The sequence below is a fragment of the Cololabis saira genome, chromosome 8 (genome assembly GCF_033807715.1).
Source record: "Cololabis saira isolate AMF1-May2022 chromosome 8, fColSai1.1, whole genome shotgun sequence".
NCBI classification, from domain to species: Eukaryota; Metazoa; Chordata; class Actinopteri; order Beloniformes; family Belonidae; genus Cololabis; species Cololabis saira.
In genome coordinates, this window is record NC_084594.1 from 48,090,538 (window position 1) to 48,116,910 (window position 26,373).

General features: G+C 42.4%; 1 protein-coding gene across 1 annotated transcript in view; it reads right to left on the reverse strand.

Annotated features, from left to right (window-relative positions):
• Positions 1-26,373, reverse strand: part of klhdc8a (kelch domain containing 8A) — a 128,942-nt gene that overhangs the window by 21,854 nt on the left and 80,715 nt on the right. Inside the window, exon 6 of the mRNA XM_061728774.1 lies at positions 5,748-5,849. Within this exon, the coding sequence (XP_061584758.1) occupies positions 5,748-5,849 (102 nt within the window). The remainder of the gene's footprint in view (positions 1-5,747; positions 5,850-26,373) is intronic.

Here is a 26,373-nt window from a genome sequence, read left to right on the forward strand (position 1 = left end):
TCTGACGAGATCTGAAAAAACCTTGCAACCAGAGCAAGCAAGAGATTATCTACATTTATATATTGCTATAAATGTAATCAAAACGCATTTCTATGCAGAAACTAACTCAAAATATAGATTTTTTTCACTCAAAAATGAAAAATGTCCACCATGTTTGTTGGTATCACGGCCAGAATCTTCAAAGTCACGTGACTTGGACGCAAAACGAATAGGCCGAAAAATGTAACAGTTATACATTTCAAGGGCTAGAAAAATGTAACAGTTATACATTTCAAGGGCTAATATTGTAACCCCTCTACGTTTTTGCACTTTGGACCAACGTAGCCAGGGTATTCTGACGAGATCTGAAAAACCTTGCAACCAGAGCAAGCAAGAGATTATGTACATTTATTGAGTGAATATTATGAAAGTGAAATATGTATTGCTAGAAATGTAATCAAAACGCATTTCTATGCAGAAACTAACTCAAAATATTGATTTTATTCCCAGCGTGTCCAGCAACCAAAAATGTAACCATTACACGTTATTAAAACGTTCCAGTTTTACATTATTCTGACGAGATCTGAAAAAACCTTGCAACCACGAGCAAGCAAGAGATTATATACATTTACTGAGTGAATATTATGAAAGTGAAATATGTATTGCTAGAAATGTAATCAAAACGCATTTCTATGCAGAAACTAACTCAAAATATAGATTTTTTTCACTCAAAAATGAAAAATGTCCACCGTGTTTGTTGGTATCACGGCCAGAATCTTAAAAGTCACGTGACTTGGACGCAAAACGAATAGGCAGAAAAATGTAACAGTTATACATTTCAAGCGCTAGAAAAATGTAACAGTTATACATTTCAAGGGCTAATATTGTAACCCCTCTACGTTTTTGCACTTTGGACCAACGTAGCCAGGGTACGTTTTTATATGAGACTGGGTTGCTTGTCGGTGGAGAAGATCTCTGACGAGAAGTTCAATAGCTTGTAGCTCAGTTTTTATGTTTATGATAGCTGATGCTGATGTCACCGCCACCGCCATTCTTCAGTAGGATTATGGAGCGTTGAGGAGACAGGATCGTCAAAGCAGATAAGATGATTTCTTCAATATGTCCTTCTTGGCACGACACTGGGTCAGGCTGATGGGATGATCCAAGCGAGGCCAGCAACAGGCCCACGGGTAGGAAGTTAGCAGTGCGAGTGGTAGGATTGTGGCTGGGGAGACAGAGAACAGCTTCGGCAGCAACGGTGTTTGATTTTTGTAGTTTTAGCCGCTAGTTAGTTAGCTGGTGTAACGTTAGCTTCAGCAGGTGATGCAAATAAAAACGTACACGCGAGGACTCCAGATGGAGTCCAAAGTGTTGAGATGGTAAAGACAACAGATACAGCAGGCAAAGAGCTGTAGCAGCAGTAGCAGCAGCAGCAATATACCTGCTGGAGTGCTGGTGAGGAGATGGGGTGCTAAGGGAGTATGGGATACTTGCTCTGTTTTTAAGGGCTATTCAGTCCTTGTGGAAAGGAAGCGTGAGTTTGGTCAACACTACAATTATGAGTCAGATTTGTTTCAGGTGGGATCTGGTGTTGTGCCACACAGTGGGTGTGCTGGTTCAGTTATCAAAGATTTATTAATGATTGTTGAAAAACAATCCTTAATAATTATTAACGTAGATTATTTATCAAATTGAATAATCAAAATGACTTAAAGGGGACCTATTATGGCATTTAATGTATATTTTAAACAGGCCTTGAATGTCTTAATAACAATCTAAAGCTTGATTTTTTTACATACATCAGAAATGTCTCTAGTTTTACCACTTCTAGCTTCCTTTTCTGTGCTGGATTCTGAGGGGAGGGGAGGCTATGATAATGAGGCTCTGCGCTGATTGGCTCCCAGAATGACGTGTAGCAGGGGAGGGAACAAAGCCTCTTTCCGGCCAGAAAAGCCGGCTGCGTACACAAAGCGTTTCCCATGCGATGGAGCTTCGGCAACAAAAAAAATTCCATTGCTTTATTTTTTTTGTATTGGACTGTCCTAACTGGCCGCGAGTTTAATGGTTTCAGTGTGGACAGAGAACGTCCGATGTCACGCAGCTCGACGCGATAGTCGGACGCTGGGATCTTAAGCCTGAATTACGGTTCTGCGTTAAATCGACGTGTACCCTACGCCGTAGGCTCTGCGTTGGTGTAACGCGGAGCCATAAATCAGCCTTTAGTTACCTGAAGAGGGAACGGGTCACCTCGTCTTCACACTAATTCACACAGGAAGATTTAATTTAATTCTAAACAGGTACACCACAGTTATTTACTCCAATTCCTCATCATTTCATATGTTACAAGACAAATGAATCATGTTAACTGTAAATAAATCACAACACTGAATTTTCACAAATTCAATTCAATTCAATTCAATTCAATTTTATTTATATAGCGTCTAATACAACAGATGTTATCTCTAGACGCTTTCCAGAGATCCAGAACATGAACATAAACATAAACATAAACCCCCGAGCAATTATTATATAATGGCAGGTAAAAACTCCCATAGTGGGAGAAAAGCCTTAAGCCAAACAGTGGCAAGGAAAAACTCCCCTTTAGGAGGGAAGAAACCTTGAGCAGACCAGGCTCTTAAGGGGGGACCCCTCAGCAGCAGCACATCAGCAGCACACAGCAGCAACAGGATGACCGGCGATGGGGGGGGGGGGACAGGCCAGAACGCAGCTCCCGAGGCTCCAGCCTGCAAACATGCACAAAAGAGAAAAAAGGGGGGCCGGCACAAGAAACTACAGGAACGATGGACAAAAATGATAGCTATGAGATATTTATAATAAATAAAAATGGTAATGGAGAAGAGAGGCAGGGAAAAGGAGAGGAGAAGAAGGGTGAGAGGCACCACCCAGCGGATCATGTCGGTGCCCCCCTGCAGCATAAGCCTATAGCAGCATATCTACCGCGAAGCTATATTTGAGACTAACTATTATAGTTTTGTTCTATAGCTACAACTATGACTACTGACTCTAACACACTAGAGTTTACACTACCTAGAGATTTACCAACACCAGCTAGAGGTTTACTAAACACTAACTATAGGCTTTACTAAACAGAAAGGTTTTAAGTTTAGTTTTAAAGGTGGAGGTGGTGTCAGCCTCCTTAACCCAGATTGGAAGTTGGTTCCAAAGTAATGGTGCCTGATAGCAGAACGCCCGCCCTCCAAATCTACATTTGGGCCCAATCCCAAACTCCGCCCTAAACCCTCAAGCCCTGAGCCCTCACAGACTTTCAGTGACGTCAGCGTCACGTGATCAAGTGTGCGAGGGTGTGAGGGCTCCAAATGGTATAAATAGGAATGGGACACACTTAGCAGAAACCGGAAACACGTCAGATCAAAATGTTGTTTGTTTTTATTTCTTTTCATAAACTCTATTTAACATTTCAATTTACAAAATTCCTAGTCAGATCAAAATGTTACGTACCGGTATTATAAGTTTGGGAATGATCATCCGGATGTTTGAAAACAAAGTGGTAGCCTATATAAAGGAGCATAAAATTCAACAAAGAACACAATTTAAACATGCGCACAGTACAATATGTATTTCCTTGTTAACATTGTCTTTCTTTCAATCTACCCATACCAGCACATCCAGTATGCCAGGATCAATCGCCGAGTAATTTCATTTTTGTAAGAGCGTGTAAACTGATGGTAACCTGAGTTAAATATTCCAGCTGTGTTATGACCAACAAATATTACTTTCCATTTTTCAGCATGATGTCATTTCATTTTTGTAAGAGAGTGTATAAATTGATAGTAACCTGAGCTAAATATTACAGTTATATTATTACTATTTACTGCAACGTTTCTGTTCAACTTGCTGAAATTGTTTAAATTTTGTGGTCATAAATAAATGAATAACTGATTACTGCCTGACTTGTTTGTGTTGGATCTAAAACTATCTTGCTAGTATTTACATGTATGCATTTCTGTTAACATAGGGAATCTTAATTCAAACACTGTACTCAGATTAAAGAAAAGCAAGTCTTGTTTATTCAACACAATCCTGGTCCTCGTGGGCCCCTGTCCTGCATGTTTTAGATGTTTCCCTGCACCAACACAGCTGATTCTAATTAAAGGTCCTCATTAGCTTGTCACCAAGGTCTGCACAGTTCTGTTGATGACACAGGTACTTTTATCACGGTGTGCTGAAGCAGGGAAACATCTAAAACATGCAGGACAGGGGCCCACGAGGACCAGGATTGAGAAACACTAATATAAAATGAAAACAAATTAAATTGAACCTCAAATTATGAATGAAAAAATGATGAAGAAAACAACATTTTGTCCTCCATCTTCCCACAAATGTCAATTAACTTAGATAACTGGTCATCCCTCTTCCTTTCCCTCTCCTCCTCCTTTTCATCCAGCTCCCTCAGCCTCTTTTCCTGTCTTTAGTGTTGAAGAAAGACCATTTGTCCTTTTTTTGGTTTTCTTCCCTCCGTTTGAATGAATGAATGAGTGAATGAAAAACTTTATTTCGAACATGCTCACAAAGAAAAGAAAAATGAAATATATATATATAAAGAACGATAGTTAAATAATATGTTTGTTGGTCGCTCCCTGTTTGTAAAGGAAATAATAGGGCCGTTGAAAAAATTATCACGGGACAACAGTTTCTGAATTTAAATCAACAGTGGGATATGTATTTATATTTACAGGTGAACTTCTTTCTTCTCGCAGTCGCACATGGTTCCTTTTCCTCCGCCCCCTGTTTTGTTTACATTCTCCCTGGTAACCTCCTTTCATGTCACAACGCAATGAACTGTGGGTAATTCCCTTTCCAAAAGTGTGCTGGGATGCTGACTTACGGGAAGGGGGCAGTAAGGGCTCAAAATGCCTGCCGGGAGCCCTCGCGCACTTAACCACTTGAGGAATGGGACAGCCCTAAGCCCTTACGCAAGGTGCGGGAGCGCGCACGTAACTCTGCGAGTCTGTGAGGGTGGAGATTGGGATTGGGCCTTAGATACTCTAGGAACTACGAGTACAAATGGCAACTTTATTGTTAAAACAATAAAATAACATAAGTTGTAAATAAATAACATGTATGCACTATTGCTGGCTCAAGGAAGGACCGTGCGACTTCTGAAGGTGTCGTTGAACTGCTTCAGGTGCATTGCTTGGAATATCTGAAACCATAAACAGAAGAAAAATGTATTACTAATAGAGCTCCGGTGTTCCCTAACACTGCGTTAGGGAACACTGGAGCCACCGGGGCTCCTCACCCGGTGCTCCGGAGCTAAGCTAAATACTTAGCCCATGCAAAGATCATACTTGTAAACAAATGTAAATAACATAAAAAAAATAACGTCACTTACCGCTGACTCGTGTGCAGTTGCCGGGTCTGTACTGTGGGCACTGATCCTTTTATGAGGGTAAGTGTCGATGCAATGTTGGTTGTGGGCGTGGTTTCAGCAGCGGAGGCCAGCCTATGGAAATCTGCGCCTATCGTTACGTAACGATAGGCTCAGATTCTGAACGGCTCGTAGAAGTCACATGACACTGGAAGATTCGGATGCAGATGCAGAATTTCGTGGTATTTCATCTTTTCTGTGTTTGCAGGGTGAGGGGAGACCACTTTATATATGTTAAAACAAGAAAAAACTTGTTTTTCATTAGAGTTTTTCGTTAGAGTACAAAAGTACATACAAGTCTTTGGAGCTTTGAAATTAATTCAAGAAGCAGGAATTTGTTTCAAATGTAACTCCTTACCAAGTCCTCCTGCAACCACCATCCGACCACGCAGGAAGCCAGCAGCAAAGTCTGCCCTCTTTGTTTTCATAGATACAATGTCCTCTGACTTCAACCAAATGCCTGAGGAAGAACAAGGATAGCAAAAGTCAGGTGGGGAGAGCAGATAAGTGTGCTAGTCTGTGTGCCCACATTTGCAAAGTAGCTGAAGGGATTTTTGGATATCGTAGTGTCCACTTCCTCCCAGTCAAACAGGATGCCTTAAATTTGACAAACAGGTCACCCATGTAGCAGCTGTAGACAGAACATGTGCACACACATACACACACTGCAATGACAAGAAATGGTTACATCTAAAGCATTAGATTTCACATCCATAACGGTCACAAGGTGTGAATGTACCACATCTGGTAAAATTACATGAAGCAACAAATGTATGCATAATTAGGGTTGTGTGCTATAGAGAGCTGGTCTTAATGACAAGATGATGTCACTTTAGCTACTTAGTGCTTAATGGTGATGGGCAAATCCCTGGGGATCCACTGCCAGCTTACTACTTTTTGTTCAAGCTGTGCTGTTGAAGGGAAAGCATTCAACCCCTGATCCAGAAGTAGGCTGACATGCCTGCTGGATCAACGCCTCCACAGGCATTTGGATTGATCCTTAACATATGCCTCTTGATCCGAATAGCTTTAAGGAAATTCTGGTTGGAGCAGCAGCTGCTCTCTACCGGTTCTACAGGAGACGCAGACGGGGGAAATGTGCGGCAGCTCTCGTGAAGCTGAGGGAAAGAGGCTTCCGCACCCCGCTCCCCTCCATACACCTGGGGAATGTCCGCTCCCTCGTGAACAAGATGGATGAGCTGCTGCTACTCATCTAAAAAAACCTGGACTTTAGCAGATCTGCCCCCGTTTGTCTCACTGAAACCTGGCTCAGTGATCTCGTCCCGGACAGCATTGTGCGGCTGCCGGGATTTATGCTCTTCCGAGCGGATCAAAGCAAGGAACTCTCAGGTAAGACAAAGGGAGGTGGAATCTGCTTCTACATAAATGAAGGTTGGTGTACGGATGTCACAGTGTTAAAAGACTCTTGCCCTCACTTAGAGACACTTTTTGTGAACTGCAGAAATTTTTATTCTCCGCGGGAGTTTTCATCATTTGTTCTGGACGCCATCTACATCCCGCCGCACGGGTGTGTGACTGAAGCCACGCAGCTTCTGACCGACCAGACAACGGACTCGGAGAAAAAACTCCCGAACTCACTCATTGTTTCGGGGGATTTAAACCTCACCCACGAACTTCCGAAATACAGGCAACTGCTAAGTACCTTGCGCGACAAAAACGCATAATTTAGCCACTATAACAAAGAATGATATATAAATAATAATAATGTCATAATCCATGTATATATCACGACCACGGATCCCATTGACTTTGCATAGTACTATATCCGTGGTGCTCCCATTAAAACCTCAATAAAACAATGCTAAAACAGCGTTAAAAACATGTTTTTACAAACTGACAGTAAAAAACAGTACCTTGCGCGACAAAAACGCATAATTTAGCCACTATAACAAAGAATAATATATAAATAATAATAATGTCATAATCCGTGTAAATATCACGACCACGGATCCCATTGACTTTGCATAGTATTATATCCATGGTGCTCCCATTAAAACCTCAATGAAACACTGCTAAAACAGCGTTAAAAACGTGCTTTTACAAACTGACAGTAAAAACAGTACCTTGCGCGACAAAAACGCATAATTTAGCCACTATAACAAAGAATGATATATAAATAATAATAATGTCATAATCCGTGTATATATCACGACCACGGATCCCATTGACTTTGCATAGTACTATATCTGTGGTGCTCCCATTAAAACCTCAATAAAACACTGCTAAAACAGCGTTAAAAACATGTTTTTACAAACTGACAGTAACAAACAGTACCTTGCGTGAAAAAACGCATAATTTAGCCATTATAACAAAGAATAATATATAAATAATAATAATGTCATAATCCGTGTATATATCACAACCACGGATCCCATTGACTTTGCATAGTATTATATCCATGGTGCTGATGAAGCATTCCAACAGCACGTGGCCTCTGCAGGGACAAAGACGCCTTGCAGGTTGCCCCAGTCCTACCTCCTGCAGGGCTTTGAACTGGACTCAACACCTTTTAAGTAGCTTCAACTTCCTACCCCCATGACGACACCTTGGAAGTTGGTTCAAACAGACAACTGGACTCAACACCTTTGAGGTAGCTTCAACTTCCTATCACACCTTGGAAGTTGCCTCAAACAGACTTGGAACACTAAAGCACCCCATGGGGTGATTTTTATCTGTGACCTATTGTCTCACACAAGTTCCGGCGTCTTGAATCCCTGCCGAGACAGGCACCGTGGAAGTGGATTTGACTTCCAGCCCCTGCAGAGACGAAGACCATATATGGACTTCCTGACCCAGAGGGTAGTCCCGAATTGGAAGACCACAGGCTTCTTGTATAAAAACCCTGTTGCAAAATCTCTCGGGGTCGGCATATCAACCAGACTCGGGTCTGTGTAGATTCGCTCACCGCCGGCTGAATAAAACTCACTATACCACAAAGCGGACTTAGGAAATGGTTTGGTAAAATCCTCAACAATTTGGTGCCGTGACCCGGATTGACAATATACCTTTGATGGGAACTCATCTTTCCAGAACAACGGCACAACCAGCGACTCCTGTCTAAATTTCAAGAGGTAAGGGATCCACTTGCAAAATCCCAAATTATTGTTGCTGAGTTGTTGTCGAAAGTCTGTGGACTGGAGTACCAGAGAAAAGGTTGACGTCATCCTGAAATTTAGGTAAGTCTGCTGTGTGGTTGTGAGCAAGGGGTTATTGGGAAAAGTTATTGTAGAGATGTTTAGGAATGCTGACAATTTCAAAACACTTGAATTTGATTGTGTTGTGAGAATGCTTTGCGTATCCTGCCTTAGAATTTGACTCGCTCTTCTAAAAAGGTTTAATATCTCGGGTAACATTAAAGAGAGAAATGGCCAGGAACTTTTTTTTATTTTATAAATGGGATGACTCGCTCTCCCAAATACTTGAGGTATATTTCATTTCAGTAAGAATCGACTCGCTCTCCTTACATAACAGGAATGATTTGTATGCTCAAGTAGACTGATGGTTGGAAGAATTAGCAAGTGATTTGTGGGTAAAAGTAAGTGTAATTGAAAATTTTTTGGAGGGATCTTACAGAAAGAAAATGGAAAGTTTTTGGAAAGTTTCTCAGTAAGAGAGTCAGAGAAAGAGTTGACTAGTCCTTTTAAATACATGTATGGTAATCACGGTGCCGTTAGTTTTATTTGTTAGTTTTATTTGTTACTTAGTTAGTATTAAATATGGTTAAAATAACTAAAGCACTTCAACTCCCTCAGATCTTTAGAGGGATGAAAGTAGACGCCGTAATGCAGAATCCCAAATAGCTTCGCTTACTGATCAAAATAAAAAGCTCAACAGAAGAATTTAAAAACACAACGCAGACAAAAATGAAATCAGAGAACCAGTTAAATGATAAAATCGAAACCTTTATCCGGTGAAACAGATTAAAGAATCAAGTGACGATTGGATTTTACAAAAATCCTACAAAATGTGGAGCCAAATAATAGTAAGAGATTTTAAATATTTTAAATTTTAAATTTTGTTTGTTTGTTTTTTTTTTTTTGTGTGTTGATGATCTGTAACTATGTAGTCAAACCTTCTTTGTTTTTGTTTATAGTCTTCGTCTTGTTGTTTTTGTTTTTTGATTTTTGTAATTACTGTTTTACTTCCTAAATTGAGGGGAGGTCCGTTGCATAAGCCTGTTGGCTTTTTGACCTCTCCTGTCACATTTGTTTTACTATTTTGATTGCAAGTGTTAATTTTATTGTGTGCAAACTAATAAAATAAAAATAAAAAAAAAAAATAAATAAACAAAAATGGAGGAAACAGCTGTTAAACTAACGTTGCCACATGATTTGAAAAGTAAAGTACTTGATGCGCAAAGTACTTGATGCTTGTAGAATTCCCTTTAATCCCACAGCTGTTGCCAAAATCACACCAGAGCAAGCCCAGACCTTTTTATAATATTTATTGCCTTAACAGTTCAAAGGGAAGTAGATGATAATCCCAGGGAACTTTATGCTAAAATAATGTTGACAGCAAAAGAGAATTGTGGTCTGTCACGAGATCTGATTGATGCATTTCCTCCAGGGTACATGCAAAATATATATTTGCTAATTGCCCTCAACAAAGGGTAGGGCTGAATAACGCAGAAAAAAAAAGAATCTGAAATGTATGAAAATACTAATGTTTGTCAAAAGTGTTTACAGCAGGTTGAGTACAAAGGGGAGGCGCAGCGGAACCAGCCAATTAATTAATTCACACCATCAACAAAAGGGCCCCACGTCACAAGTCTCAAACAAAAGAAAATGAGAACTGCTGGTGAGCCCACATAATCTCTCTCCTGCCTATGGTAACTTCATCATGTAATTGCATGGAAATCTGTCTGTGAGCCAACTATAGTGTCTCTGAAAGCATGTATAACTAATCTTTAACTAGAGGTGTCAAGTAACAAAGTACAAATACCTCATTACCTTACTTAAAGGAGCTTGAGGCTCCTTTTAAGAAATGAGGCTCTCTAGTGCCACCCTTCACCACGACGGCCGTTGGGGGTACTGCAGCCAACAGTGAAGCCGGCACGGGAGAACGGGGAGAACGCACATGCAGCGTCATGTGACGTCACATCCGCAGCCTAGCGCGGAAAATTCGGGACCGAATTGCAGCACATTTTGCAGCACACAGCCTGTTCAAGGCAAAGGAGAGATACACTAGAGGGCTCATTCTTTTGGGTTTGGAACGCTTCATCTGACATTATTACTAGAAAACTTAAAATGTATACGGATTTTTTTCATAAATCCTGCCACAATCCGGCCTCAAGCTCCTTTAAGCAGAAATTTTGGTTATGTATACTTCACTGGAGTAATTATTTTTCAGACGGTTTTTTGCTTTTACTCCTTACATCTTCACGCAATTATCTGTACTTTTTACTCCTTACATTTAAAAAAAACAGCCTTACTCTATTTCATTTCGGCTTTTTTAAAAAAACTATCCAGTTAAATTGTGCCATCCGGATAGAGTGAATTTGGTTGTGGTTGGATGAGAAGTATAAACATAATACCACTCCGACACCCTATTGGTTTGTACGTGTCTGCTCTCTGAAACACATGTTAATGCTCAATAGTGCACATATATGGTTTTTTAATATATTTACATTATACTAAGAGGCATTCATTTTCAATGGCTTTTAGCCTTAATGGTTTTCCCCCCTTTATATTACTTTTACTTTTATACTTTAAGTAGTTTTGAAACCAGTACTTTATACTTTTACTTGAAAAAAAATGTTTTGAGTTGATACTTCAACTTCTACAGGAGTATTTTAAACTCTAATATCTATACTTCTACCTAAGTAATGAATGTGAATACTTTTGACACCTCTGTCTTTAACACTCGTCCTGACCTTTCCTGTTTTCTTCACTGACGGCTCTGCTTATAAAAATGGAATACCATACGCAGGTTATACAATTTGTGATAATTCTTAATTGTTGAAAGCGCCGCCTTGCCCTCCTCCAGCTCCACCCAAGTAGATGAAACTATATACACTGATCAAAAGGTAAAACTGTTACAATCTATACAGATTCCAGATATGCTTTTGGTTGTGTACACAATTTTATATATTGTGGGCGAACCGAGGATTTATCACATCCTCGGAGACACCCGTTAAAACGTGGTAAATTGATTGGTGAACTGTTAGAAGCCTGTCAACTACCTTCACCTATTGCTTTGTTAAATGTGAAGCCCATACCCAGTCCAAGGACCCTGTTTTACTAGGCAATGCTTCAGCTGACCATGCAGCAAAAGAAACTGCCAAATTTGGCTTACCTGTCTATGTAAAACTCTGCCCTTCTATACCCGCTAGCGACCTGGTTTCTCCTAATGATGTAGCCCTCCTACAAGAGACTACTGAGGTGAAGAAACACAGATTGTAGCATTCCCATGGTTGTAAAAATGTAAATAATTTGTGGGTCAGCAACGACGGCCGCATGTGAAACCCACATCCTTGTACCTGTGAATAGCACGCATGTCGCATAGCTGATCACAGTTAGCAATCACAGATGAGCAAAGGGGGAATGTGTCAGATAGTGTTGAAAGACTGATAAGCTCCAAGATTTGCATCCTATAAACAATATTGCAAACATTATCAACACTTCCCCCCACCGTGACTTTTTTGAAGCTCTGCAAATAGACTTTATTCACAAACCAAAATGTGAGGGATATGAAATTGTTCTTGTATGAAAATGTTCTTGTATGAAAATGTTCTTGTATGTGTAGAGAATTTTAAACTGGACTTAAATGGACAATGTTGACACCCGTCAACACCCATTAGGAAGCACAAACTCACGCCTCATGAAAGGATTACGGGTAGACCTATGACCATACCAAGCAATTCAGTTCTATATATGAAGAAGATGGACTTCCATGCCATGGATGAATCCATGATATCATTTTGTTCTACTCTAACCTCTACCAATCAGTCAATCCACAGAAAAGTAAAAGCTGTCCAGTCTCTTCCTAGTGGCAAACCATGCCACCCGGAGACTTTGTGTCAGAGAAAACCTCGCTGGTCCAAGGCTCAACACGTCCTGCTCACCACCGACTCTGGAGTCAAGTGTGAAGGGCGTCTAACCTGGTTCCACGCATCCCACTGCAAGAAAACAACACCTCCCCCATGCACCGGAAACCAGCTGGTTCCCTCTTCTTCCTGTGGCTCCTCGTCCTCACCACCGCCGAAGCCAGTGAAAGAAACAACGCAGGCTCGGAAAGCCCAGAAGCAGATGCATTGTACATGCCAAAACACTCACATCTGTCAGAGGATCAAGGCAGATAACTTGTGCTGTGATCAAAACTGAATGTTGTATATTTATACCTGACCAAAATGCCACCATCCAAGAAATAACGGATCACTTGAAAGATATTGCTAAAACGTTACATACACCTGTCACAACTAGTTTGTTTGATTAGTTTAAAGAACAGTTAGGACATGTTGGTTACTTGATATTTGAATTTGCTTTGTTGGCTTGTTGTTATTTGGCTTCTGATCACATGTTTAAGATTCACTTGCAAAATATGTATCACTACTCCACTGTAACTCAACAAAAAAAAAAAAAATTGTGAATTGATGAAGCATTCCAACAGCACGTGGCCCCTGCAGGGACAAAGACGCCTTGCAGGTTGCCCCAGTCCTACCTCCTGCAGGGCTTTGAACTGGACTCAACACCTTTTAAGTAGCTTCAACTTCCTACCCCCATGACGACACCTTGGAAGTTGGTTCAAACAGACAACTGGACTCAACACCTTTGAGGTAGCTTCAACTTCCTATCACACCTTGGAAGTTGCCTCAAACAGACTTGGAACACTAAAGCACCCCATGGGGTGATTTTCGTCTGTGACCTATGTCTCACACAAGTTCGGGCGTCTTGAATCCCTGCCGAGACAGGCACTGTGGAAGTGGATTTGACTTCCAGCCCCTGCAGAGACGAAGACCATATATGGACTTCCTGACCCAGGGGGTAGTCCCGAATTGGAAGACCGCAGGCTTCTTGTATAAAAACCCTGTTGTAAAATCTCTCGGGGTCGGCATATCAACCAGACTCTGGTCTGTGTAGATTCACTCACCGCCGGCTGAATAAAACTCACTATACCACAAAGCGGACTTCTGAAATGGTTTGGTAAATTCCTCAACAGTGCTCCCATTAAAACCTCAATAAAACACTGCTAAAACAGCGTTAAAAACATGGTCATACAAACTGACAGTAACAAACAGTACCTTGTGCGACAAAAAACGCATAATTTAGCCACTATAACAAAGAATAATATATAAATAATAATAATGTCATAATCCGTGTATATATCACGACCACGGATCCCATTGACTTTGCATAGTACTATATCCGTGGTGCTCCCATTAAAACCTCAATAAAACCCTGCTAAAACAGCGTTAAAAACATGTTTTTACAAACTGACAGTAACAAACAGTACCTTGTGCGACAAAAAACGCATAATTTAGCCACTATAACAAAGAATAATATATAAATAATAATAATGTCATAATCCGTGTATATATCACGACCACGGATCCCATTGACTTTGCATAGTACTATATCCGTGGTGCTCCCATTAAAACCTCAATAAAACACTGCTAAAACAGTGTTAAAAACATGTTTTTACAAACTGACAGTAAAAAACAGTACCTTGCGTGACAAAAACGCATAATTTAGCCATTATAACAAAGAATAATATATAAATAATAATAATGTCATAATTCGTGTATATATCACGACCACGGATCCCATTGACTTTGCATAGGATTATATCCATGGTGCTCCCATTAAAACCTCAATAAAACCCTGCTAAAACAGCGTTAAAAACATGTTTTTACAAACTAACAGTAACAAACAGTACCTTGCGCGACAAAAACGCATAATTTAGCCACTATAACAAAGAATAATATATAAATAATAATAATGTCATAATCCGTGTATATATCACGACCACGGATCCCATTGACTTTGCATGGTACAATATCCGTGGTGTTCACACGTAATTATACCACTTTCCGTGTTGGTACCACGGAAAATAGTGGTGAGAGGTCGTGGGCATTTCACGGATTTTTGTGAGATCAGGTTGCATCAAATACTTTGCTTTTCAAATCAGGTGGCAAAGTTAGTTTTAACAGCTGTATCATGTCAGGCATGTGAGGTGTGTATATTGTGCACACTGACTCCCATTCCTCTTGCCGTTTTTGTTTATTTTTCTGACATCCTTGGGAAAATCTCCTACTATTTAGACCCTCCAGAAAAACGCGGGCAAAAATCCTTGATTCCGCGGGCAAAAATCCTTGATTCTGCGGGCTAAAATCCTTGTTTCTGCGGGCTAAAATCCTTGATTCTGCGGGCTAAAATCCTTGATTCCGAGGGCTAAAATCATTGATTATGCGATTAAATGTGCAGGTTTTTTATGTGCTTTTATGCAGTGAAATTGCGGAATATGCAGGAAGTTGCGGATTCGGCGCTGAGCTCTTCCCTCTTAAATTCAGCAGGTTGTCTCGTCTGATCTGAGGTCGTAAGAGAAAAAAAAAGGAGAGCGCTGGTGGAGAGGAGAGGAGAGGGGCGGTCGCAGCCCAGGGGCCGGCCGTCTCTCTCCCTCCAGCCCGCGGCTCAGTGCTCGGGTGATTGCCGGGCGCACCGGCGCGACAAGGGGGACGAGACAGAGCTCCGTCACCCCACGCGTCCGCCCACCTCCGCTGGCCCTCGCAGGCGCAGTGGTGCGCGGGCAGCGCGGATCCTGAGTCCCCCGGCAGCCGCGCCCCCCGCGCAAGCGGGGGGCTGGACGGAGACGGCTCTCTTTTTCCTCTCACCCCCGCGGGTGAGAGCTGCTGTTTGGGGGGTGGCGGTTTCTGCGAGGGGTGCGGAGGTCCCCGGGCGGGTCCCGCACGTCGCGACCGGGCGTTCCGACATGTCACTCACAACACTCCCCCCTTTTTCCAAACTTTATGCGAAAATGTGCGGCGATGATGCGGTGAAATCAAGCGAGCCCCGCATAATTCGCATATTCAGCGCGGATATATGCAATATTAACCCCAGTAAAAGTGATTTTTCTGCACCAGACATTGAAATCCACGGAAGGTCTGTAAATCCACGGACAGCCGTGAAATCCGCGAAAAATTCCGCGATCACGGAATCGCGGATTCCTGGAGGGTCTAACTATTGCTTTTAGTTCTCTTCAGCTCCAAGGTTTGTAGACAACATCTTTTCCCATTGTGATCAGTGGAGCTAATTTTACTGATTGTGTTTTCTTTGATTTTCTACCTCTTTTTTTAAGCCACCCCTCTTCACTATTCTCTTGGCTATTGTCCGTGGATGTTGTAAAATCCAGTCGTCATCAGAAGTGTTATCATCACTAGATTTTTTAATCTGTTTTACCGGATAAAGGTTTTTGATTTGATAATTTAACTGGTTCTCCAATTTCATTTTTGTCTGCGTTGTGTTTTTAAGTTCTTCCAATTCTTTCACAGGATAAATAGTTGTGGTGTGATTGTTTTTGTTTATTTTAATGGTGGTGGAGGACCCAGTTAACAGGTCTAACTCCATCTTTGTCTGCGTTGCGTTTTTACACTCTTCTAATTGAGCCATCAGCTTTTTATTTTGATCTGTAAGCGAAGCTATTTGGGATTCTGCATTATGGCGTCTACTTTCATCCCTCCAAAGTCTGAGGGAGTTGAAGTGCTTGTGTCCATCTGTTTGAGAATTCAATTTTCCCTTAAAATTTTCTAATCTAGTCCGGTCGAATGTCCCACTTGGGGGAAATTTTAGGAGACCGTTGTCTTTAGATATTTTAACCCATGTTTTAACAAACTTAATGCTATTGGTACCGTAATTATCGTACATGTACTTAATAGGACCAGTCAACTTATTTGGGAGAGCAAATCATCCCCACTTATTAAAACCAGTTCCTCTACACATATGTCTATTTCCCACCAATTTCTCAGTGTTCCAAACACTTCTTATGGACCTTAAGTCCTGCATATGCTATAAGTCCCTCACTGGACTATTACTCTTGGTACCCAGACCAACCATGGCACTCTGGCCATTCTCTCTTTAATGTTACCCGAGATATTAAACCTTTTTAGAAGAGCGAGTCAAATATATACAGTATACAATATACAGTAAGTTCAAGGGAGGGAGGGCGGGCGGACGGACGGATGGACGGACGGACGGACGGACGGACGGACGGACGGACGAACGAACGAACGAACGAAAGAAAAATTCATACAGATATAATAGGGCCTTCGCACTGTAAGTGCTCGGGCCCTAATTAGTACCCCTGAAGGAGAAATTTGTACGAACGCCAGACCAGATCAAGCACCGCAGGAAGACGATGAAAAAGGCGTACTACAGGGCCAAGAAGCAAAACAACATGTACCGGGCTGTTGATTATCCGCCGTGCTGCTGTTATTGTTGTTGTTTTGAATTTGGATACAGGAAGAAAAAGCGGAAATGACGGGAATTGCGTCATGATGTTCTCTGCATGTCGCTGTTTTGATCGAGATATCCCAAATGATTAATTACCATGTATACAGGGATAACCCTGTTTGCTCAAGCATGTAAACGGAATATTCCGAATGTTTGAGTAACCAGAATATTAGCAATAACCCGAATTTTGACTGCATGTAAACGTAGTCTGTCTGCTGTGTCGATTATGTTCTCACTGCAAACAAACCGCTCGTTTGGAAGCGAGCCGAGACCACCTCTCCTAGGAGATCTCGGCTCGCTTGTTTTGTCCCGCATCCGAGCGCGATTGCTGTGTTCACATAAACCAAATGAACCGATCTTTAGGGAGTAAACGCTCCCTGTTTCAGAACAACTGCTCCAAACGGGACATGTGTGAAAGCACCCTAAATTTTCTTCCTTCCAGTATTATGCAAAACAGTGTGTAAACACCATATCTTGCATATTCCTGGAGACAAACTGGTAAGGGCTATTTTGCACATTTGAAAGACAGTCCTCAGTGCAACTCTGTTAAATAATCGGGTTGTACATTTATTTGCGTGTTCTTATTATGCTATGAGGTTTGCACACATTACATGCAATGCTTTAGTATATCCAGCCCAAACACTCCATCCAAACGCTCCTGGCCCGGCCCCTCTGTCTTGATTCTTGTTTGCTTTGGAGGAATTACTGTATGTCTTCATTTGATGATTTTCTTGTTAGATATAAGGTAAATATAATCACGTATTGATATACTCTGACCAGAAAAAATAAAGCAAAATGGAAACAGGAAAATACAAAAGGCAGGGAATATGGGTAAAATGAGGCAAAACAATACAATGGAGATGAAGCAAGTCTCTGAGCACTGACCTTTGTAATCTGTTTTAGTATTCTCATCCTAAGTGCTCCACTATAATTGTCCCTTGAGAATGAGTCTGGGAGCAATCGTGATTAGTATCAGTTCTTTGATGAATTGTTTCTGTCATGTAAAATAGCAGATGGTGCTGACCACATCTCACCATGAATCTGTAGTGTTATTAATCATCACATATTGGCAATAAAAGCAGACCATTTTGATTTTATTTTCATTTCTGTCCCAGCCCATCGTTTTTTGTGGTGTTTCAGTCTTTTTTTCTTTGTTTTTTTAACCATCTCAATGGTGATATACAGTAAATCAAAACAGACAACACAGGGATCCATATTATATAAGTTGTTGTTTGATTTCATTTGTGGTTATTGTTAGCGTTGCCTAGGCTGTGTACTTTGTCAGGAAAGACAGACCGTTGCTTTGTTAGCTGCAATAAAAACAGCCAATGTCATTAATGGAGGGTTTGTTAAAGAAAAAACAATTAAATTAAGGATTTTAAACCATCAATACAGATTCCTCTGGACCTCACACCTTTAAGTCTTTTTTTTTTTAAATAGGAGTAAATCAAATCGAATCAAACTTTATTTATAAAGCACCTTTCATACATAAAATGCAACACAAAGTGCTTTACATAAAACAAATAAACATAAAACGTATTAATGCCCTGCCCCCCTCCCCCCTCCCCGCACACACACAGACACACACGCAGACACACGGTGTAGACATGGCTGAGCAGAGAGGATCCAGGTGAGGAAACGGTAACAGGGAGCCGTCCACGCCAGGAGGTCTCATAACCGGCAGCTACAAGGGGGATTTCCACAGAGACCATCCCGGCCCGGATGGATAGAGGAGTCCACACCACAGCGGTGAAGCCGTGGTGCAGAGCTCCACAACCATCCAGGCCAGAACGACCCCCAGGACGAACCCAGGACGACCCCAGGACGCCCCCTGCAGGCCAGAGTCACTCCCAGCATGGAGGCTCCCCATGAGGAAACACTGGAGATAAAAGCTACATGAAAGCAGGATAAGATACACTAAAAGAGTTTAAAAAAGTATAACATAACATAAAAATCCCAAAAGTATGTCTAGAAAGCAAGACATTGAAAACTAAAAGAATAAGACAATAAAATGTATAAAATAGACCATAAATAACGACTAAAACATTTAAATATAACATTGAGATAAAACAATGAAAATAAAATATGATAAAACAGGATAAACTAAAGATTAATGTAAAACAGAGTAGTAAGATCCAATTAAAGCTGCAAGCAGCGATGAACGGGCCCTCGCAATCACGGCCACCGCCCCCCATAAGCATATCAGAAATGACACCACCCACGACTTCCTATGTGAAACCATTCAAAAGTTATAGCAGAAAAAAGGGACAACCAATCAGAAGAAGGGGCGGGGCTAATTCAGGCCAATGAAGGTCAAGGACTCCATACAGAATCTGATGAAACCACCCACGACTCTCTATGTCAAACCATTCAAAAGTTATAGCAGAAAAAAGGGACAACCAATCAGAAGAAGGGGCGGGGCTAATTAAGGCCAACGAAGCTTAAGGACTCATTACAGAGTCCCATGACACCACCCACGACTTCCTATGTCAAACCATTCAAAAGTTATAGCAGAAAAAAGGGACAACCAACCAGAAGAAGGGGCGGGGCTAATTCAGGCCAATGAAGGTCAAGGGCTCCATAAAGAATCTGATGACACCACCCACGACTCTCTATGTAAAACCATTCCAAAGTTATAGCAGAAAATCGGGACAACCAATCAGAAGAAGGGGCGGGGCTAATTAAGGCCAACGAAGCTTAAGGACTCATTACAGAGTCCCATGACACCACCCACAACTTCCTATGTCAAACCATTCAAAAGTTATGGCAGAGAAAAGTATTCTAGGGGGCGCTGTTGAGCCGTTAGGCCACGCCCATTAATGCAAACCATGAAATATCACATTTATCGCCAAGTCAGTCTTGCATGCAAAATTTGGTGACTTTTGGAGAACTATTAAATATGGACCAATCAGATTTCAAAATGGCCGACTTCCTGTTCGGCTTCGGCCATGGCTCCAAGAGACTTTTGTTTAAGTTGCGCCATGATACAGGTGTGTACCGATTTTCGTGCATGTACATCAAACCGTATTGTGGGGCTTGAGGGACAAAGTTTTCCGGGGGGCGCTGTTGAGCCATTTTGCCACGCCCATTAATGCAAACCATGAAATATCAAATTTATCGCCAGGCCTGGCTTGCGTGCCAAATTTGGTGCCTTTTGGGGAACTATCAAATATGGACCAATCAGATGAAGGGGGGGTGCGCTTGTTGGCGTCTAGCGTCGCCACGGTAACACTTTTGAAAGAGAAAAGTAATGCGTGTGGTCGCAGGATGGAGACGCACATTTTGATGTATAACACACCTGGGTGCACGTTACGGTTCGGGCCGTATTAATTCTCGAAGGAATGGCATGTATTGCTCCAAAATTACGTGATTAATTCAGAATGTTCAAAATGGCCGACTTCCTGTTCGGTTTTGGCCATGGCACCAAGAGACTTTTCTTTAAGTTGCGACATGATAAAGAAGTGTACCAATTTTCGTTCATGTACGTCACACCGCATTGTGGGGCTTGAGGCACAAAGTTTTTTCTGCCTGAACCAATCAGATGAAGGGTGGGCGCGCTTTTTGGCGTCTAGCGTCGCCACGGTAACGCTTTTGAAAGAGAAAAGTAAGGCTTGGTGTCGGAGGATGGAGACGCATATTTTGATGTATAACACACCTGGGTGCTCGTTACGGTTCGGGCCGTATTAACTGCCGAAGGAATGGCATGAATTTCGCCAAAATGACACGATTAATTCAAAATGGCCGACATCCTGTTCGGTTTTGGGCATGACTCCAAGAGACTTTTCTTTAAGTTGCGACATGATACAGGTGTGTACCGATTTTCGTGCATGTACGTCAAACCGTATCGTGGGGCTTGAGGCACAAAGTTTTCCGGGGGGCGCTGTTGAGCCATTTTGCCACGCCCATTAATGCAAACCATAAAATATCAAATTTTTCGCCAGGCCTGGTTTGCGTGCAAAATTTGGTGACTTTTTGGGCACGTTTAGGGGGGCAAAAAGGCCCTCCTTTCGTCAGAAAAATAATAATAATAATAATTAAAGCTGCAAGCAGCAATGAACGGGCCCTCGCACTCAGGGCCACCGCCCCCCATTAGCATATCAGCAATGACACCACCCACGACTCTCTATGTCAAACCATTCAAAAGTTATAGCAGAAAATCGGGACAACCAATCAGAAGAAGGGGCGGGGCTAATTAAGGCCAACGAAGCTTAAGGACTCATTACAGAGTCCCATGACACCACCCACAACTCTCTATGTCAAACCATTCAAAAGTTATGGCAGAGAAAAGTATTCTAGGGGGCGCTGTTGAGCCTTTAGGCCACGCCCATTAATGCAAACCGTGAAATATCAAATTTATCGTCAAGTCTGTCTTGCATGCAAAATTTGGTGACTTTTGGAGAACTATCAAATATGGACCAATCAGATTTCAAAATGGCCGACTTCCTGTTCGGTTTCGGCCATGGCTCCAAGAGACTTTTCTTTAAGTTGTGCCATGATACAGGTGTGTAGCGATTTTGGTGCATGTAGGTCAAACCGTATTGTGGGGCTTGAGGCACAAAGTTTTCCGGGGGGCGCTGTTGAGCCATTTTGCCACGCCCATTAATGCAAACCATGAAATATCACATTTATCGCCAGTCCTGGCTTGCGTGCCAAATTTGGTGCCTTTTGGGGAACTATCAAATATGGACCAATCAGATGAAGGGGGGGTGCGCTTGTTGGCGTCTAGCGTCGCCACGGTAACACTTTTGAAAGAGAAAAGTAATGCGTGTAGTCGCAGGATGGAGACGCACATTTTGATGTATAACACATCTGGGTTCACGATACGGTTCGGGCCGTATTAATTCTCGAAGGAATGGCATATATTGCTCCAAAATTACGCGATTAATTCAGAATGTTCAAAATGGCCGACTTCCTGTTCGGTTTCGGCCATGGCGCCAAGAGACTTTTCTTTAAGTTGCGACCTGATACAGGAGTGTACCAATTTTCGTTCATGTACGTCAAACCGTATTGAGGGGCTTGAGGCGCAAAGTTTTTTCTGTCTGAACCAATCAGATGAAGGGCGGGCGCGCTTTTCGGCGTCTAGCGTCGCCACGGTAACGCTTTTGAAAGAGAAAAGTAATGCGTGGTGTCGGAGGACGGAGACGCACATTTTGATGTATAACACACCTGGGTGCACGTTACGGTTCGGGCCGTATTAACTGCCGAAGGAAGGCATAAATTTCGCCAAAATGACACGATTAATTCAAAATGGCCGACTTCCTGTTAGGTTTCTCGACATGACGCCCAGAGACTTTTCTTTAAGTTGGGCCATGATACAGGTGTGTACCGATTTTCGTGCATGTACGACAAACCGCATTCTGGGGCTTGAGGCACAAAGTTTTCAAGGGGGCGCTGTTGAGCCATTTTGCCACGCCCATTAAGGCAAACCATTAAATATCAAATTTTTCGCCAGGCCTGACTTGCATGCAAAATTTGGTGACTTTTTGGGCACGTTTAGGGGGGCAAAAAGGCCTTCCTTTTGTCAGAACAATAAGAAGAAGAAGAAGAAGAAGAAGAAGAAGAATTAAAGCTGCAAGCAGCGATGAACGGGCCCTCGCACTCACGGCCACCGCCCCCCATAAGCATATCAGAAATGACACCACCAACGACTTCATATGTCAAACCATTCAAAAGTTATAGCAGAAAAAAGGGACAACCAATCAGAAGAAGGGGCGGGGCTAATTCAGGCCAAAGAAGGTCAAGGACTCAATACAGCGTCCAATGACACCACCCACGACTCTCTATGTCAAACCATTCAAAAGTTATAACAGAAAATAGGGAGAACCAATCAGAAGAAGAGGCGGGGCTAATTCAGGCCAATGAAGCTCAAGGACACAATACTGATTCAGATGACATCACCCACTACTCTCTATGTCAAAACATTCAAAATTTATAGCAGGAAATATGGACAACCAATCAGAAGAAGGGGCGGAGCTAATTTTCACCAATTATGGTCAAGGACTCAATATCGAGTCCCATGACACCACTCACAACTCTCTATGTCAAACCATTCAAAAGTTATGGCAGAGAATAGTATTCTAGGGGGCGCTGTTGAGCCGTTAGGCCACGCTCATTAATGCAAACCATGAAATATGAAATGTATCGCCAAGCCTGGCTTGCGAGCAAAATTTGGTGACTATCAAATATGGACCAATCACATGAAGGGGGGGCGCGCCTTTTGGCGTCTAGCGTCGCCACGGTAACACTTTTGAAAGAGAAAAGTAATGCGCGTAGTCGCAGGATGGAGACGCACATATTGATGTATAACACACCTGGGTGCACATTACGGTTCGGTCCGTATTAATTGCCGAAGGAATGGCATAAATTGCGCCAAAATTATACAATTAATTCAAAATGGCCGACTTCCTGTCCGGTTTCGGCCATGGCTCCAAGAGACTTTTCTTTAAGTTGTGCCATGATAGAGGTGTGTAGCGATTTTCGTGCATGTACGTCAAACCGTATTGTGGGGCTTGAGGCACAAAGTTTTCCGGGGGGCGCTGTTGAGCTATTTTGCCACGCCCATTAATGCAAACCATGAAATATCACATTTATCGCCAGGCCTGGCTTGCGTGCCAAATTTGGTGCCTTTTGGGGAACTATCAAATATGGACCAATCAGATGAAGGGGGGGTGCGCTTGTTGGCCTCTAGCGTCGCCACGGTAACACCTTTGAAAGAGAAAAGTAATGCGCGTAGTCGCAGGATGGAGACGCACATTTTGATGTATTACACATCTGGGTTCATGATACGGTTCGGGCCGTATTAATTCTCGAAGGAATGGCATATATTGCTCCAAAATTACGCGATTAATTCAGAATGTTCAAAATGGCCGACTTCCTGTTCGGTTTCGGCCATGGCGCCAAGAGACTTTTCTTTAAGTTGCGACATGATACAGGTGTGTACCGATTTTCGTTCATGTACATCAAACCGTATTATGGGGCTTGAGGCTCAAAGATTTTTCTGTCTGAACCAATCAGATGAAGGGTGGGCGCGCTTTTTGGCGTCTAGCGTCGCGACGGTAACGCTTTTGAAAGAGAAAAGTAATGCGTGGTGTCAGAGGATGGAGACGCACATTTTGATGTATAACACACCTGGGTGCACGTTACGGTTCGGGCCGTATTAACTGCCGAAGGAAGGCATACATTTCGTCAAAATGACACGATTAATTCAAAATGGCCGATTTCCTGTTCGGTTTCTCGACATGACGCCCAGAGACTTTTCTTTAAGTTGCGCCATGATACAGGTGTGTACCGATTTTCGTGCATGTACGACAAACCCCATTGTGGGGCTTGAGGCACAAAGTTTTCAAGGGGGCGCTGTTGAGCTATTTTGCCACGCCCATTAATGCAAACCATAAAATATCACATTTTTCGCCAGGCCTGACTTGCATGCAAAATTTGGTGACTTTTTGGGCACGTTTAGGGGGGCAAAAAGGCCTTCCTTTTGTCAGAAAAATAATAATAATAACGCGAAGAATTCCTACAGATACAATAGGGCCTTCGCACTGAAGGTGCTCGGGCCCTAATAATTCCTACAGATACAATAGGGCCTTCGCACTGCAAGTGCTCGGGCCCTAATAACGCGAAGAATTCCTACAGATACAATAGGGCCTTCGCACTGAAGGTGCTCGGGCCCTAATAACGCGAAGAATTCCTACAGATACAATAGGGCCTTCGCACTGAAGGTGCTCGGGCCCTAATAAATAAAAATAGGGGTGAGCATAAAAAATTGAAATGAGTCAGTTGTGAATTGGGATATATAAATAAATTTGCCTTGCCTTGCCTTGCCTAATGTCATCAATTTTACCCCTGAAGTGGTCTGCAAAATCCTCACAGAGAGCGTCTGTTGTTATCTTATGGGATCTGTTGGGGTTTCCATTTGTTAAAAAATCTCTTGTGGAGAATACAAATTTGGAATTGTTTTTGTTATTTAAAATTAGGTTTTTGAAATGGGAAGTTTTTCCTTTTTTAATAGTGTTATTGTAATTTTTAAGGTGTTGGCATAAAATGTCATGATGTACTTTTAATTTTGATTTCTTCCATCTTCTTTCAGCACTCCTGCAGTTTCTTTTTAGTTTCTTTATTTCCTCAGTTCTCCATGGGGGTGTAGGTTTTATCCTAATTGTTTTAGTTAAAAGCGGAGCCACTGAGTCCAGCGTTGTTTTAAGTATATTGTTAAAATTGTCAACAATAAAATCACAGGGTGCTGGTAAAATCTCTGCAGGAGTGTTCTGTAATATCTGGATAAAATTTGCAGCCACTTCAGGAGTTAGGTAACGTTTCCTCACCGTTCTCGCCGGGGCCTCTCGCTGGTTCAAACTGGTGATGTTAAAAAACACGCAGTAGTGGTCAGACACAGCCAGGTCCACAACAGAGCACGCACCCAGGGACAGGCCGTAGGTTATGACCAGGTCCAGGGTGCGCCCCTGCTGTGGGTCGGCTGTGTAACCTGTTGCTTAAAACAGTTTAAAAGGTTTTAAAAATTATCTGGATACTGGGTCCGAGATGTTGTCTATGTGGAGATTAAAATCACCAGTTATTAAGATCCTGTTGTAAGAGGTGTGAATAATTGATAAAAGTTCAGAGAATTTGCAGATAAAACAGGTGGAATACTGGGGGGGTCTGTACACCGTTATGCAGAGAATTGGGGGGTTGCTAAAAACAAAAGCATGATATTCAAATGATGTGTAGCTGTTAAAAGGAACTGCATTGAATGACATAGTTGTTTTTGTTATCGATGCAGTTCCGCCCCCTCTCTTGCCCTCCTGGTAGAAAATAGAAAGTTAAAATCTGGTGGGGAGGCTTCAGTGAGAACAACAGCTGCATCTGTGCCAAGCCATGTCTCTGTAAAGAAAATACAGTCCAGTTTCCTGTCTAAAATCAAGCCATTCATAATAAAGGATTTGTTTAAAAGAGAGCGCACGTTCAGCACAGCCATCTTGATGTCTGTGCTGAACGTGCGCTCATCATGGTGATTCAATGGAACGTTAAAAACAAAGCTGGGTCTAAAATCATTCCTGTGCTTTATTTTTCTGCGTGAAATGATGATTTTGATGGTGTGGGTGTCCAGAGATTCTGGTGACAGGGGTGGTGGTGGTGCTGTAAAGGTGTGTATGGTGTTGGTGCAGTATGTGGTGGGTGGGGGTGAGTGAGAGGTGGTGATTCTATGTGCCTGTGTGTTAACGGTGACTCATGAGGTGGTGGTGCAGGACTGGACTGTCAAGTCAATGTTCACTGATAAAAGCCGTGACCCCACCTGGTTTGGGTGGAGGCCATTTTGTTTAAAAAGGTGGGGTCTGTTTAAAAAAGCCATAAAATTGTCAACATATGGGATACCTTTCTCCAGACAGTAGCCCTTCAGCCACTGGTGCAGCTGATGGAGGCGACTGGTGGTGATGTCACTGTAGCGCGGCGGGGGAAGCGTGCCGGAAATGACCAGCCGCTTCCCCGTGTCCAGCAGGCGGTCCACCATGGACCTGAAGT